General features: G+C 30.5%; 4 protein-coding genes across 4 annotated transcripts; all 4 read left to right on the top strand.

The window, feature by feature from the left end:
* The first annotated feature begins 108 nt into the window (after positions 1–108).
* On the top strand, positions 109–2,919 carry LOC145330234 (uncharacterized). The gene is made up of 2 exons (XM_080174844.1): positions 109–190; positions 857–2,919. The coding sequence occupies exon 2, from the start codon at positions 882–884 to the stop codon at positions 2,022–2,024; it is 1,143 nt and encodes a 380-aa protein (XP_080030970.1). The 5' UTR covers positions 109–190; positions 857–881; the 3' UTR covers positions 2,025–2,919.
* A 567-nt stretch (positions 2,920–3,486) lies between these two features.
* On the top strand, positions 3,487–5,000 carry LOC145329284 (uncharacterized). The gene is made up of 2 exons (XM_080173345.1): positions 3,487–3,566; positions 4,023–5,000. Exon 2 carries the CDS (start codon positions 4,042–4,044, stop codon positions 4,621–4,623), a length of 582 nt encoding a protein of 193 aa, XP_080029471.1. The 5' UTR covers positions 3,487–3,566; positions 4,023–4,041; the 3' UTR covers positions 4,624–5,000.
* A 1,242-nt stretch (positions 5,001–6,242) lies between these two features.
* On the top strand, positions 6,243–9,283 carry LOC145330235 (uncharacterized). Its single transcript, XM_080174845.1, has 2 exons — positions 6,243–6,323; positions 7,673–9,283. Exon 2 carries the CDS (start codon positions 7,698–7,700, stop codon positions 8,493–8,495), a length of 798 nt encoding a protein of 265 aa, XP_080030971.1. The 5' UTR covers positions 6,243–6,323; positions 7,673–7,697; the 3' UTR covers positions 8,496–9,283.
* Positions 9,284–9,882: 599 nt separating this feature from the next.
* On the top strand, positions 9,883–13,727 carry LOC145330233 (uncharacterized). Its single transcript, XM_080174843.1, has 3 exons — positions 9,883–10,001; positions 10,389–11,571; positions 12,674–13,727. The coding sequence occupies exon 3, from the start codon at positions 13,014–13,016 to the stop codon at positions 13,629–13,631; it is 618 nt and encodes a 205-aa protein (XP_080030969.1). The 5' UTR covers positions 9,883–10,001; positions 10,389–11,571; positions 12,674–13,013; the 3' UTR covers positions 13,632–13,727.
* The last annotated feature ends 412 nt before the right edge of the window (positions 13,728–14,139 follow it).

Here is a 14,139-nt window from a genome sequence, read left to right as displayed (position 1 = left end):
ACTTCTTTAATTTTTGGTAACCAATACATCTTTATCATTTTTTCATATTTTATTAGTTCTCATAGTTAAAATTTTGTCATATGTAAAATTATTATAAAATTTATTTTCAGACTGAATATAAAATGAACTGAGGCTATAAAATTATAAAAAAAAGAAGAAAACTTGTGTGATTTAAAATTAGCAAAGTAAAGTAAGTTAGATCTCTATATTATTAACATTATGTAGCAGAATTTTTAGGAACTTAATATTAAAGTGTAGGATGTCTGTCTGTGAATAATAGAAGACTACGTTATATTTTGTTATAGGTATATGAGTTTAGCAAATCAAATTAAGTTAGTTTTATATATAAAAACAAGCTTGAAAACATCCATAAAAGCAATGCAATTTAAGATCAGATTGTTGGACATACAAACATTAACACATGTAGAGCTGAATAAACTAAATAAGCGTAGTACAATTTTGTATGAAGCAATATTGCTTGAAAACAGGATAATTTTTAAAGAATATGCTTACAATTTTAGGACTAGACAAAATAGTTTATTAGTTTACCTTGTTGTCCTAGGAATTAATATTTAAAAGATCATCATTTTTAAAGTGGATGATATACAAACATTCTGTTAAAGATAATAAAGTTACTACACTTTCTAAATCTAGAAAACTACCTTTAAAGTGACAGACACATCCTACATAATATGTACATTAGAAGATAGCTATGTAAATAAGATATGTAATAATAAGATGTAATGAGATAGTTTTCATAATGACAGACGTACAAGAATACCTTGATTATAAAGTAACTAAAATTACTATTTTTAATTCTACACAAGTATTACATCAAAATTTTTTTTTATTTCAGGTGCAAGAACAATTAGGAATTCATCATGAACAAGTGTCATATCTGCTTCAAGAAATTCTCATGCAAGAGCCATTTAACAATTCATATGAGAACACATACAGGCGAGAAGCCATACAAATGTGATTTTTGTGAAAAGGCATTTTCAGTCAAAGGTAGTTTGACAATACACAGAAGGATCCATACAGAAGAGCCACCGTACTCTTGTGATAAATGTGAAAAATATTTCTGTTTGAAAAGTGAATTGGCAAGACATAAGAGGATCCATACAGGAGAAAAGGCATTCTCTTGTGATACATGTGAAAAAGCTTTTTCACAGCAAAGTAGTTTAAATGTACATAAAAAAATCCATACAGGAGAGAAAACATACCGATGTGATACATGTGATAAAGTTTTCTCACAACAAGGTCATTTAATTGAACATAAGAGGATTCATCCAGGAGGAATGCCATACTCTTGTGATATATGTGAGAAATCTTTCTCAGAACTAATTCATTTAGCTGTTCATAAGAGGGCCAATACCTGTGAGAAGACTTTCTTACAAGAAAGCGACGAGAGGCATTACTCATGTGATACATGTGAAGAAGCTTTCCGTACTCATAGTGAGTTGAATGTCCATAAGCGGACTCATACAGCAAAGAAGACATACTCTTGTGATTTCTGTCAAAAGTCCTTCTTTCAGAAAGGTAACTTAACTGTTCATAAGAGGATCCATACAGGTGAAAAGCCATACTCTTGTGATAAATGTGTAATGACTTTCGTACGACATAATTCATTAATTCGTCATAAAATGGTCCATACATGTGAGAAGCCATTAAAATTAACTTCCATCAGTTTTGTTGATTTTGGTGAAGCTAAAATCAAACTAGAAATAAAAGAAGAAGAAACTCTAGATGAGGATCCTCTGTCTATCAACATGGATGCTGAGAATATTGAAGAAACTATAAAACAGGAATTAAAAGAAGAAATTCAGAATAAAGATTCTCTATCTTGTGAACAGAATTTGCATCCAGAACAAAAGTTAAGCAAGGAGATAAAAACAGAGAAGAAAGAAGAAGAAACTCTTGATGAGGATCCTATCTTTATAAAGATGGAGGCTGAGAGTGTGGAAGTAATTATAAAAGAGGAAATAAAGGAGGAAGAAGGAATTGAGAGTGAAGAATCTGTTTAAGTAGATAAACATTAAAATGTTTGATAAATGAATTAACCTAGTTTTCGAATTTGTTATAAATGTCTTTTAGCAAGTGCTTTATTGTGTTTGTATTTAAGATTTGAAAAATGTGTAAATATTACTTCTCCAAAATCAATTTTAGATAAAAAATCATGATTTTTTGAAGAAAATGTTATTTGTGAAAATGTGTAAATAGGTACCTAGTAACTTATATACTTTGTTTGCTTTATTGTTTAAACATAAATCTGCGTTGCTCTAACTAGGGATGGGAATCCGTCGGATTTTTGGGCCGGATTCGGATTCCGGATTCTGATTTTTGGCGGATTCCGGATTCGGATTCCGGATTCTAGCAGTATTTTAAAAGGCCGTCCGTCACAGAGGGATAGCTTTTTTCGTTAATTTATCACTATGTTACTTGGTTGAAGCTTTGATTTGTTTAAAGTGTTGACTTCCAGCATAACTAAAACATTTACATCACATTAGTAATTATTAAAATTTGTTATGTAGAAATTTTTTTTTTGATCTTTGCCTTCAAACAGAGGGAGTTGTAAGAAAAAAGACGGTAATTTTAGCCTACCAATTTAGAATCCGGAATCCGCTATAAAAAACGTATTCCGGATCCGGATTCCAAAATTGGCCTAAAATTGGGCGGATTCCGGATTCGGATTCCGGATCCGGATTCCCATCACTAGCTCTAACCCTACAGGGCTACCTTGTAAATAACCAATATACCCTAACCTAAGTTTGAGGAATACTATTTGATATAAAAATGTAAAAATTAAGGGGGCGGGGGAGTTTTGACACATTTGCGTAAACCTGGCACCTAGGCTTTATCTTTGCACTGAGAGGATAGGTTATTAGTGATAAAATCATTCTTATATGATGAATTTCACGAAGTTTTAAGATTTTTTTGATAGGCCTCCAGGTTCCGGAGCTCCGGGCCTCCAGGTGGTCTCTGTAAAGGTAAAAATGAAAAAAAAAAAAAATTTGTTTTTAAAGTTACAGGTCAACTTATAAAACAAAATATGCATCTTTTTTAATATTATTCACATATTTGAAGAAAAAAGATGCATATTTTGTTTTATAAGTTGATTTGCAACTTTAAAAAAAAAATTTGTATTCCATTTTTACCTGTACAGAGACCACCTGGAGGCCTGGAGCTCCGGAACCTGGAGGCCTTTTTTAAAAAAACCTTAAAACTTTGTGAAATTCATCATATAAGAATGATTTTATCACTAATAACCTATCCTCTCAGTCCAAAGATAAAGCCTAGGTGCCCCGCCTTATATTTCAACTAAATCATATACATAGATGATGTTTTTGTCCTTCTCTTGAATGCCAAAATGTGTTGTATACCTTAATATTTTTGTTAACCAATTTATATTTATCATTTTCTCATCTTTAATTAGTTCTCATAAATAAAATTTTGTTACTTGTAAAATAATAATTGAATGTTTTTTTCAGACAAAATATAAAATGAAATAACACTGAATGTTATAAAACTGAATTTTATTGAAATATTGAAAGGAAAAAAGGGCATAGGTATGGTTTATTTTAGCAAATTAAAGTAAGTAAATGTTTGTCTGTCCCCATAAAGAGACTTTGCATACCACTGAAATGATTCAGTTCTCTTTTAAGGAATCTTGTTACAAGTATAGGTATAGTTTTAATTTTTGATGGATTGTAATACAAACCTATAATGGGAAAAGTCCACTAGAAATTTTTTTCTATTCTTTCATTTAAAATAATAATGATTTCCCTCAAAGTGCATAGTGAAGCTCATAACTCTCTCCCCCCCCCCCCCCTCCTGTATATTGGAGAGAATGATTTCGTGCTTTTGTGTTTTACTTAAGTTCAGGTTAAGTTAGGTTAGGGTAGCATTGTAGAGCTAGTACACAACAGGTATTGCAGGGTCGGGCTACAGGACAGAAGGGGCTTGAAAAAATATTTACTATTTTCAACTCTATACATGTATTACATTATTTCTATTTATTCAAGGTGCAATTAATAATTCAACATGAACAAGTGTCATTTCTGCTCCAAGAAATTCTCTAAAAAGAGTAGTTTAATAGCACATGTGAGAATTCATACAGGTGAAAAGCCATTTAAATGTGATTTTTGTAAAAAAGATTTCACACAACAAAGTAATTTAACTGTCCATAAGAGGATTCATACAGGAGAGAAGCCATACTCTTGTGATACATGTGAAAAATCTTTCTGTACAAATGGTGATTTGACTAGACATAAGAGGATCCATGCAAGAAAGAAGTCTTACTCTTGTGATACATGTGAAAAAGGTTTCCGTACACGGGGCATGTTAAAAGTTCATAAGATGATCCATTCATCTACCAAGAATACAGTTCAACCTCCTACTTTCTCGTGTGAGGTTTGTAACAAAACATTTGAATCTAAAGATGTCTTAAATATCCACAAATATTTGCATCCAGAATTAAGCAAGGAGATTAAAACAGAGAAGAAAGAAGAAGAAACTCCTGATGAGGATCCTCTCTCTATAAAGATGGAGGCTGAGAGTGTGGAAGTAATTATAAAAGAGGAAATAAGAGATGAAGAAGGAATTGAGAGTGAAGAATTTGTTTAAGTAGATAAAAATAAAAGTGTTTGATAAATTGAATGAAGTAGCAAGTACTATGTTATTTTCCTAATTAAGATTTAATGTAATGTGTAAATAATATTACTTCTCAAAAATCAATTTTAAATAAAAAATCATGATTCTTTGAAGAAAATGTTATTTGTAAAAATGTGTATTTAGGTGATATCTTATATATATATTATTTGCTTTATTGTTTGGCCACAAATCTGCGTTGCCCTAAACTAACCTTTTACATACCCAATGTACTCTTACCTGTGTTTGATGAATATGAATTGATAAAAAAAATGTAAAAAAATAATCGTATTTTAACTAAATTATATAGGTAATGTTTCTGTTTATATACTGGGTGAGTCAGAAAAAACTGAGTTTTTCGATTTTCAGAAACAACCAGAAGGAATACAAAAAAAATAATTATATCATATGTCCTTGTTCTCTGTACAAAAGCACATCAAACTTGTAAAAGGTGTTTTTCATCATCTCTAAAAATGCGGCCTCTATGATAGGTGTATGGTGTCAAAAAATGTCTTGTGTGAAAAATGTTGACCAAGAAAAATTGAAATAACTCATCTATTTTGTATAAAAAAATCTTAAAATTTTAATATTTATATAGAAAAAGATCTAAGAAAAGTACTTTAATGAGTTTTAGAGGTGAAACGCTTTTTGGCTCCTCAAAAAAGCATTTTTAGAATACTGTAATTTGTCATTTTTTCATATTTCTTGATTGTGATGCATGTGGTTTAAAAGAATCTTATATAATAACGTAGCTTATAGTAAAAAGAAAAAAAACCTTTTTATTTGACAAAAAAATCTCTTAAGATAAAAAAGTTATCAAGGTTTGAATTTTAAAAATAAAAATGCTTTTTAGTAACCCTACCCTGTTTAAATGAAGTTATTATGATGGATTATAACACACAAGTATAATTTGTCAAAAGGGGGCGGAGATTTTGGAGATTAAATCCAGTCTTGCACCAAATATAGAGGAAATTCAGGGGGAAGGAGTAGGAATTTAGGTAACAAGATGAAATATTTCCGGTCATGAGCTGGTTTTTCAGTCATGGGTTATTAAATCTTAACAATAGATTACAACAAAACTTTGATTTATAATGTGATTTAAATAAATTGTATTTTTAAGATGTTAAATATTTACAATCTGTTGAATAAAAATCTTAATAATCAAAAAAATGTTTGTTCATCTTTTTAGAATGGTAGATATTTTTTATTATAAATAAATCTACCTATAAAGTACAAAATAATGGCCAATAAAGTCATCAAACACACTTTTTGAAATCTTTATGCTCTAAAAAGCGACGTTGTTTTCATAGATATTCAAAAACACCTTGTCTAAGTTTAATGTATATTTTTATAGAGAACAAGAACCTATAATTGTTTTTTCCATATTCCTACTGGTTTTATCAGAAAATCGGAAAACTCAGTTTTTTCTGACTCACCTTGTATTTTTTCTGTTGTTCTCTTGAATGCCAAAATGTTTTGTGTACTTTCTTTAATTTTTGGTAATCAAAATAGGTATATTTATCATTTTTTCATATTTTATTAGTTCTCATAATTAAACTTGTTTCATATGTAAAATTATTATTAAATTTATTTTCAGAATGAATATAAAATGAACTGAGGCTATAAGATTATAAAAAAAAAAAAAAACTTGTGTGATTTAAACTTAGAGAAGTAAAGTAAGTTAGTTTTCTATATTATTAACATTATGTTGCAGAATCTTTGGGAATTTAATGTTAATGTTAATTTTGTGTGGGTGAGTTGCACCTGAACTGAACCGTCATCTTGTCAACTCAAGGCCAGACTAATGGTCCTTCACCTCATACCCGTAGTACAGTACATTGCAGACAACCAACCCTTTGATTGCAAGATCTTTGTCTGGAGATCCTAACTGTTCATGGTAGTGAGTTGCGTCTGTTTGGGGCCAAGGCATTCTCCCTACTCAAACTCTATGAAGTCCTGTGCCGAACAGAGCAGGTAGGTACCTTTTTTAACGTCTTTGGTATGACGCGGATTCGAGTTTGCATCCTTCCCATCATTTCCCTTGACACTTTGATTAGTGCTTGTGGGTAATTTACACTTCAACCTTATGGATGGTGAGTCAACCTATGACTGAGCAAAGTTTTTAGATCACTAGTGCACCATGCCAAGGACTTCCCATGCATACCTTATTTTAGGGCTAAGGTTCCCCCCTACTCTTACTCCAAATCTATAACGTCTGAAAGAGAAGCAGTAGGTACTTATTTTTACATCTTTAGTATTAATGCGGGCTGAGGACTCGAACCCGCCACCTTCCCAACAGATAAGCGGACGTTAGGAACTTAATATTAAAGTTGTAGGATGTCTGTCTGTCTCTAATAGAAGACTACCATACATAGGTAAATTGAGTTTAGCAAATCTAAGTAAGTTAATTTTTATATATAAAAACAAGTTTGAAAACATCCATAAAAGCAATGTAATAGAAGATTGTTGGACATACAGACATTAACATCTGTAGAGAGTCAAAACTAAATAAGCGTAATACAATTTTGTATGTTTGAACAAAATTGTATGTAAATATGAAGCAATATTGCTTGAAAACAGGATAATGTTTAAAGGATATGCTTACGATTTTAGGACTAAACAAAATAGTTTATTAGTTTACCTTGTTGGAATTAATAGGAATTAATATTTAACGATCAGCAATTTTGTTAAAGATTATAAAGTTGCTAAACTGTCTAAATCGTAACTAAATCTCCCAAAGTTTGAAATTAACAGAACAATTCTAACATGTCTTAATTACTATAAAACCATAGATTAGATAGAGTTTATGTCGAGTAAATCTAGAAAACTTTTACCAATATAGTGATAGACACATCCTACATAACATGTACATTAGAAGATGGCTATACTAAGTAAGAAATGGATGTAATGAGATAGTTTTCATAGTGACAGACGTACAAGAATACCTTGATTATAAAGTAACTAAAATTATTATTTTTAATTCTACACTGCACAAGTATTACATCTAATATTTTGTTTATTTCAGGTGCAAGAACAATTAAGAACTCATCATGAACAAGTGTCATATATGCTCCAAGGAATTCTCTAAAAAGAGCCATTTAACAGTGCATATGAGAATGCATACAGGTGAAAAGCCATTCAATTGTGATATATGTGAAAAGGCTTTCTCAACCCAAGGTCACTTGACAATACATGTGAGAATTCATTCAGGTGAGAAGCCATACTCTTGTGAAACCTGTGGAAAAGCTTTCCGTACAAGTAGTGAGTTAGTTACCCATAACAGAATTCATACAGGGGAGAAGCCATTCAAATGTGATCTGTGTGAAAAAGTTTTCTCACAACAAGGTCATTTAATTGAACATAAGAGGATTCATACAGGAGAAAGGCCATACTCTTGTGATATATGTGGGAAATCTTTCTCACAACCAATTCAATTAGCTGTCCATAAGAGGATCCATACAGGAGAAAAACAATACTCTTGTGATACATGTGAAAAAGCTTTTGCACAACAAAGTGCATTAACTCGTCACAAGAAGATTCATACAGAAGAGATGCTATACCCTTGTGAATTATGCAAGAAATCTTTTAATGATAGATCAAACTTGACAAGACATAAAAAATCCTCTGGACATCTCAATAAGTTAGAATCTACTAAAAATACAGTTCTATCATCTACATCTAACAGTTTTGTTGATTGTGGTGAGGCTAATATTAAACAAGAAATAAACGAAGAACAAACTCCTGATGATGATCCTATATCTATAAAGTTGGAGGCTGAGAGTGTGGAAGTAATTATAAAAGAGGAGGCAAGAGATGAAGAAGGAATTGAGAGTGAAGAAATTGTTTAAGAAAATAGAAAAGAAAATTTTAGATAAATAAATGAACCTAAATTGTTAATTTGTCTTTTAGCAAGAGCTGTATTATGTTTGTAATTAAGATTTGATGTAAAGTGTAAATAATATTACTTCTCTAAAATCAATTTTAAAGAAAAAATCATAACTCTATGAAAATAATCTCATTTTTAAAAATGTGTAAATAGACAGTATCTTATTGTTTTAACTTTTAACATAAGTCTACCTTGTACATACCCAATTTACCATAACCTAAGTTTTAGGAGTACTAATTGATATAACATTGTAAAAATTAATAATATTTCAACTAAATCGTGTAGATACTGTTTCTGTTTAAAAAGGTAGTAGCAGCTTTCGCAGATTTCCATAAAGTTGTGTGTTTTAAGACTTTAAAGGAAGCCTTCAAGAAATACCACGCTTTAACTACTGAAAGACTGCCACAAGTAGACCCAATACCCCAAATTTGAAGCTTTCAGCTTCTATAACAAAAAAGTTCTAGGCATTTTAAAATGACATTTTATGTACAATGAAAATTTTGAAAGAATTGCAGTGCTAATGTTAGAAATTTTGAAATTAAACTACGTGGCCTAGAAACAAAATTATAAGCTTATTTTTGTCATAAATTTAGGCAACCAGTAACTAATTATATTTTTATAATAAAAATACCCACTTTTATAGTCAAATCAGTAAAAAAAATTAAATTTAACTTGCGTTGTACCGATTGTACTGTAGCCAATCAGAAGGCTGAATCAGCTAAGCAACCAATCACAGCTGAGCTTGTCTTAGTTTCCCCCTTTGTTTCCGTTTGATTTTCGTTTAAAAATTTAAATCGAATTTTTTTCATGGATTTTGACTATGAGATGTGGTGTTTTTATTGTAAAAATGTAATCAGTTACCGGAAATCTAAGTTTCTGACAAAAATAAAGTCATAATTTTGTGTCTAGGCGACGTAATTTAATATTGTTTTTTCTTTTATAAGCATTGGAAATCTTTTAAAAGTTTCATTGTACATAAAATGCTATTTTGAAAAGCCTAGAACTTTTTTGTTATTAAAGCTGAAGGCTTTAAATTTGGGGTATTAGGTCTACTTGAGGCAGTCTTTCAGCAGTTAAAGCGTGGTATTTTTTGCAGGCGTCCTTTAAATAGGAGTAGCATTAGCGACCGAACCGCCGCTACCGCCTAAAACCGTTTTATGTATATACAGCAAATAAAAGGTCAACTGATTACCTAGAAAATAGTAAGTTTGTCTTGATTGAATGAAACAAATTTGTGTAATTTAGCAGGAAAAAGCAAAAAAAAAATTGATGGGATATACTGGTTTTCGGCGGCGGTGGCGATTATATACAATTAGTTGGGTCTCATTAGAATTGTGTAACTTGTAAATTCATTATTATATCTATTTCAGACTGAAAATAAAATGAATTGAGACTCTTAAGATTATGAAAAGAAAGAAAAACGCAAAGAAGGAAAAAATAACAAGAGATTTGAGTTTAGCAAAGTAAAGTAAGTTAGTTTTCTATATTACAAATGTTATGCAGCAGAATATTTAGAATCCTAATATTTGTTTAAGATGTAGGATGTCTGTCTGTCATTAAAGTGAATAAGTTTTCTGTAATATAAAATTATTTTTAAAAATAGTTGGTGTTTAGGATGGGTTTTCTATAGGTACTATGTATCTTAAATATAAAAATTGATATAAGAATTAGATGTGAAAAGAGAATTTTCATAGATTACATCTGAATTTCTTTTACCAACATAGTGACAGATACACGAACTCACTTTAATTATAGACTATCATTTATACTAAAATCAGTATTTAAAAGTTATGAAGTCTTCAAATTATTGTTTTTGTTTCTTCACAAGTATTACAATAAATATTTTTTATTCCAGGGGAAAGAATAACTAAAAATCCATCATGAACAAGTGTCATATATGCTACAAGGAATTCTCTACAAAGAGTAGTTTAACTAGACACATAAGAATTCATACAGGAGAAAAGCCATTCAAATGTGATACATGTGAGAAAGCTTTCCGCTCAAGTGGTCAGTTAACTGTCCATAAGAGGACCCATCTAGAACAAAAACCATACTCCTGCGATTCGTGTGAAAAAGATTTCTGTACAAAAGTTGCATTGATTTATCATAAGAGGATCCATACCGGTGAGAAGCCATACTCTTGTGATACATGTGAAAAGGCTTTCTCACATCAAAGTATTTTAGCTCTTCATAAGAGAACCCACACTGGTGAGAAGCCTTTCTCTTGTGATACATGTGAAAAGACTTTCTCGCAACAAGGTGCTTTGATTTACAAACCTTTCAAATGTGATTTATGTAAAAAGACGTTTTCTTTCATTAGTGATTTGTCAGTACATAACAGGATGCATACAAATGTTCAACAATTTGAATGTGAATTATGCCAGAAATCTTATTCCTATAGCTCAAAACTGTCAATACATAATAAATCAGCTGGACATCTGAAGAAGTTAGAATCTATTAAGAATACAGTTCCACCTTCTGCTTCTACCAGTTTTGTTGATTGTGGTGAAGCTGATGTTAAACTTGAGATAAAAGAAGAAGAAAATCTTGATGAAGATCCTCTCTCTATCAACATGGAGGCTGAGAATGTTGAAGAAACTATAAAATAGGAAAAAGAAGAAGAAATTGAGGATAATGATTCTTTTTTCTTGTGAACAGAATCCTGATGAGGATATAATAAATAATTTTGACATTGTGGAACATAAAATTTAATATGATTAACTCCATGATAGTATTAATTTTATACAAAAAATAAAATAAATGATATTTGATAAGAAATATCAATTTTCAGTATATTCAATTGAAGTCTATAAAAAAAAAAATATTACATACCTACTAAGTTATTTTTATTAAACAGAATTTTTTGATGCATTTTTAATTGATTTAATAAGAATTTTAAAGTTATCTCTTTATGTAAATGTGTGATTCTTGCTTGTTGTACATGTAATCTTTCATTTCTTTATTATTTTTTATATTTTCAGAATAGGAAAATGAAATTTGATTACATGGAATAATAAGAATATCACAAATAAAAACAGGTATTTGGTCACTCTTTAGTTATTTGGTTAGGCATTGTAGTGAGGCCTTAGGTTATTAAGTAGATACTAAAGATATCGTATATGATTGATTTAGGATGTAAATGGGTAGAATCATAAAATATATTTAAAATTTAATTTAGTGACCCTATTTTTCCTTTTCAATGATTTAAACAACATTTATAAGCCATATATAATTAAAAGAGTTTCATTTAAATTAACAAGGCTTGAAAGTTCCATTCTTATGTTACATACATATTAGATATATATATATGTCTTATTTTCACAAAATCAACTTACTTTAGAGGTTGATAATTGGATAAAAACCGGCTATTTTGGTAACTAGCCTAACTATTGAACCATGTATTAACAGCACCGAACTTTTCCGCCATTCTTATTAAGCATTGCAATCATACTGAAATATAAACATACATTTTATAATACCAAAACTAAAACCTCATCTGGAAAGGATAATATGAATTGAATACAAATAATATAACTGCAGGTGACATGATCTCATTTTATTAAGGCTATGGACATATGATCATAATCAATATTAACATAAACAAAACATGATACAAATTAGATTAAATCAGCAAATAGGATAAAACAATCGTAGCTGGTGAATGGAAGATTGCTGGCCTCGAACCTGCAACATATATATTTAAACAGAGGTTCCCAATTAAGTAATAGATGTTAATCAGTACAAATTTAACTTATGCATTCAATTATTTACCTAAAATATCAAATAGCACAATATATTTGGAATGCTTTTACCTACATAGTGACAGACACACACTACATATAGAGTAGCTATACTAAATAAGATATGGATGTAAAGAGAGAGTTTTCATAGAGTACATTTGGAATACTTTTACCTACTTTGTGACGGACACACCCTATATGTAGAGTAGTTTTTCTAAATAAAATATGGATGGTTAAAAATACATCAGGAATACTTGTATCTAGGTATTGATAGACGTATGGACACACCATAGATATAGTCTATAGAGTAGGTGTTATACTAAAGCCATTATAATGGAATTATTGAGTACTAACACAAATAATCATTCTTTGAAATTCTTCTTGTTTTTTTTTATTTCAGGTCCAAGCACAATTAAGAATCCATCATGAACAATTGTCATATCTGCCATAAGGAATTCTCTACAAAGTTTAGTTTAACAAGACATATGAAAATTCATACAGGAGAGAAGCTATTCAAATGTGATACATGTGAAAAGGCTTTCTCACAATAAGGTAATTTAATTGTCCATGAGAGGATTCATACAGGAGAGAAGCCATACTCTTGTGATACATGTGAAAAGGCTTTCTCACAACAAGGTCATTTAATTGTCCATAAGAGGATTCATATAGGAGAGAAGCCATACTCTTGTGATACCTGTGAAAAGGCTTTCTTACAGCAATGTGAACTAACTGTCCACAAGATGATCCATACAGGAGAGAAGCCATTCAAATGTGAGACATGTGATAAAGCTTTCCTTACAAAAAGAGAGTTAACTGTCCACAAGAGGACCCATACAGGAGAGAAGCCATACTCTTGTGATTCTTGTGAAAAGGAATTCTCTACAAAAAGCAATTTAACGGTACATAAGAGAATTCATACAGGAGAGAAGCCATTCAATTGTGACACATGTGATAAAGCTTTCCTTACAAGAAAAGAGTTAACTGTACACAAGAGGACCCATACTGGAGAGAAGCCATACTCTTGTGATTCTTGTGAAAAGGCTTTCACACAACAAAGTCATTTAAATGACCATAAGAGGATCCATACAGGTAAGAAGCTATTCTCTTGTGAATTATGCCAGAAATCTTATAAAACTAGTAAACAATTGACAAAACATAATAAATCAGCTGGACATTTTAAGAGGTTGAAATCTGCTGAGATAACATCACTACCTTCTGCTTCTACCAGTTTTGTTGATTGTGGTGAAGCTAATGTGAAACTTGAGGTAAAAGAAGAAGAAACTCTTGATGAAGATCCTCTCTCCATTAAGATGGAGGCTGAGAATGTAGAAGAAACTATTAAACAGGAAATAGAATGAGAAGAAATTGAGGATAAAAATTGTATTGATACCATAGAACATAAAATTTAAATATGATGAACAATTGGTATTTTTATATGAAATACCAAATTTTGTAAATATTGTATTATTTTTAAAAGCGAAGCTTTTCTATAATTAGGGTCGGTCCGTCCGTACGTCCGTAACGGATAGCTTTTATCGTTAATTTAGGCATGTTAGAATTGTCCTATCGATTTTAAATTTTGCATGGTGATTCCTTTTATAGTTAGGTACGATTTAGAAAGCGTAGCAACTCTATAATCAGCACCAAAATGTCCGTACGTCTATTTTAAACATGTTGATTTTTTTACTTTTTTAACAACAAATTTTTATGTGATCTAATCATCTGATTAATCTGATTTTTGGTATATTGATTCCTGGGACAACAAAGTATAATGTAATCAGCGAAGCAACTCTATAATCAAGTCCTAATAATGTTAGTATGTTCATAAACATTATCCTGAATCAAGCAGTTTTTCAACAAATTTAC

Source organism: Acartia tonsa, chromosome 10 (genome assembly GCF_053477335.1).
Source record: "Acartia tonsa isolate MP-2025a chromosome 10, ASM5347733v1, whole genome shotgun sequence".
In the NCBI taxonomy this organism is placed as follows: domain Eukaryota; kingdom Metazoa; phylum Arthropoda; class Copepoda; order Calanoida; family Acartiidae; genus Acartia; species Acartia tonsa.
Note: the sequence above shows the minus strand (reverse complement) of the source record. Positions and strands in the feature narration are given on the sequence as shown.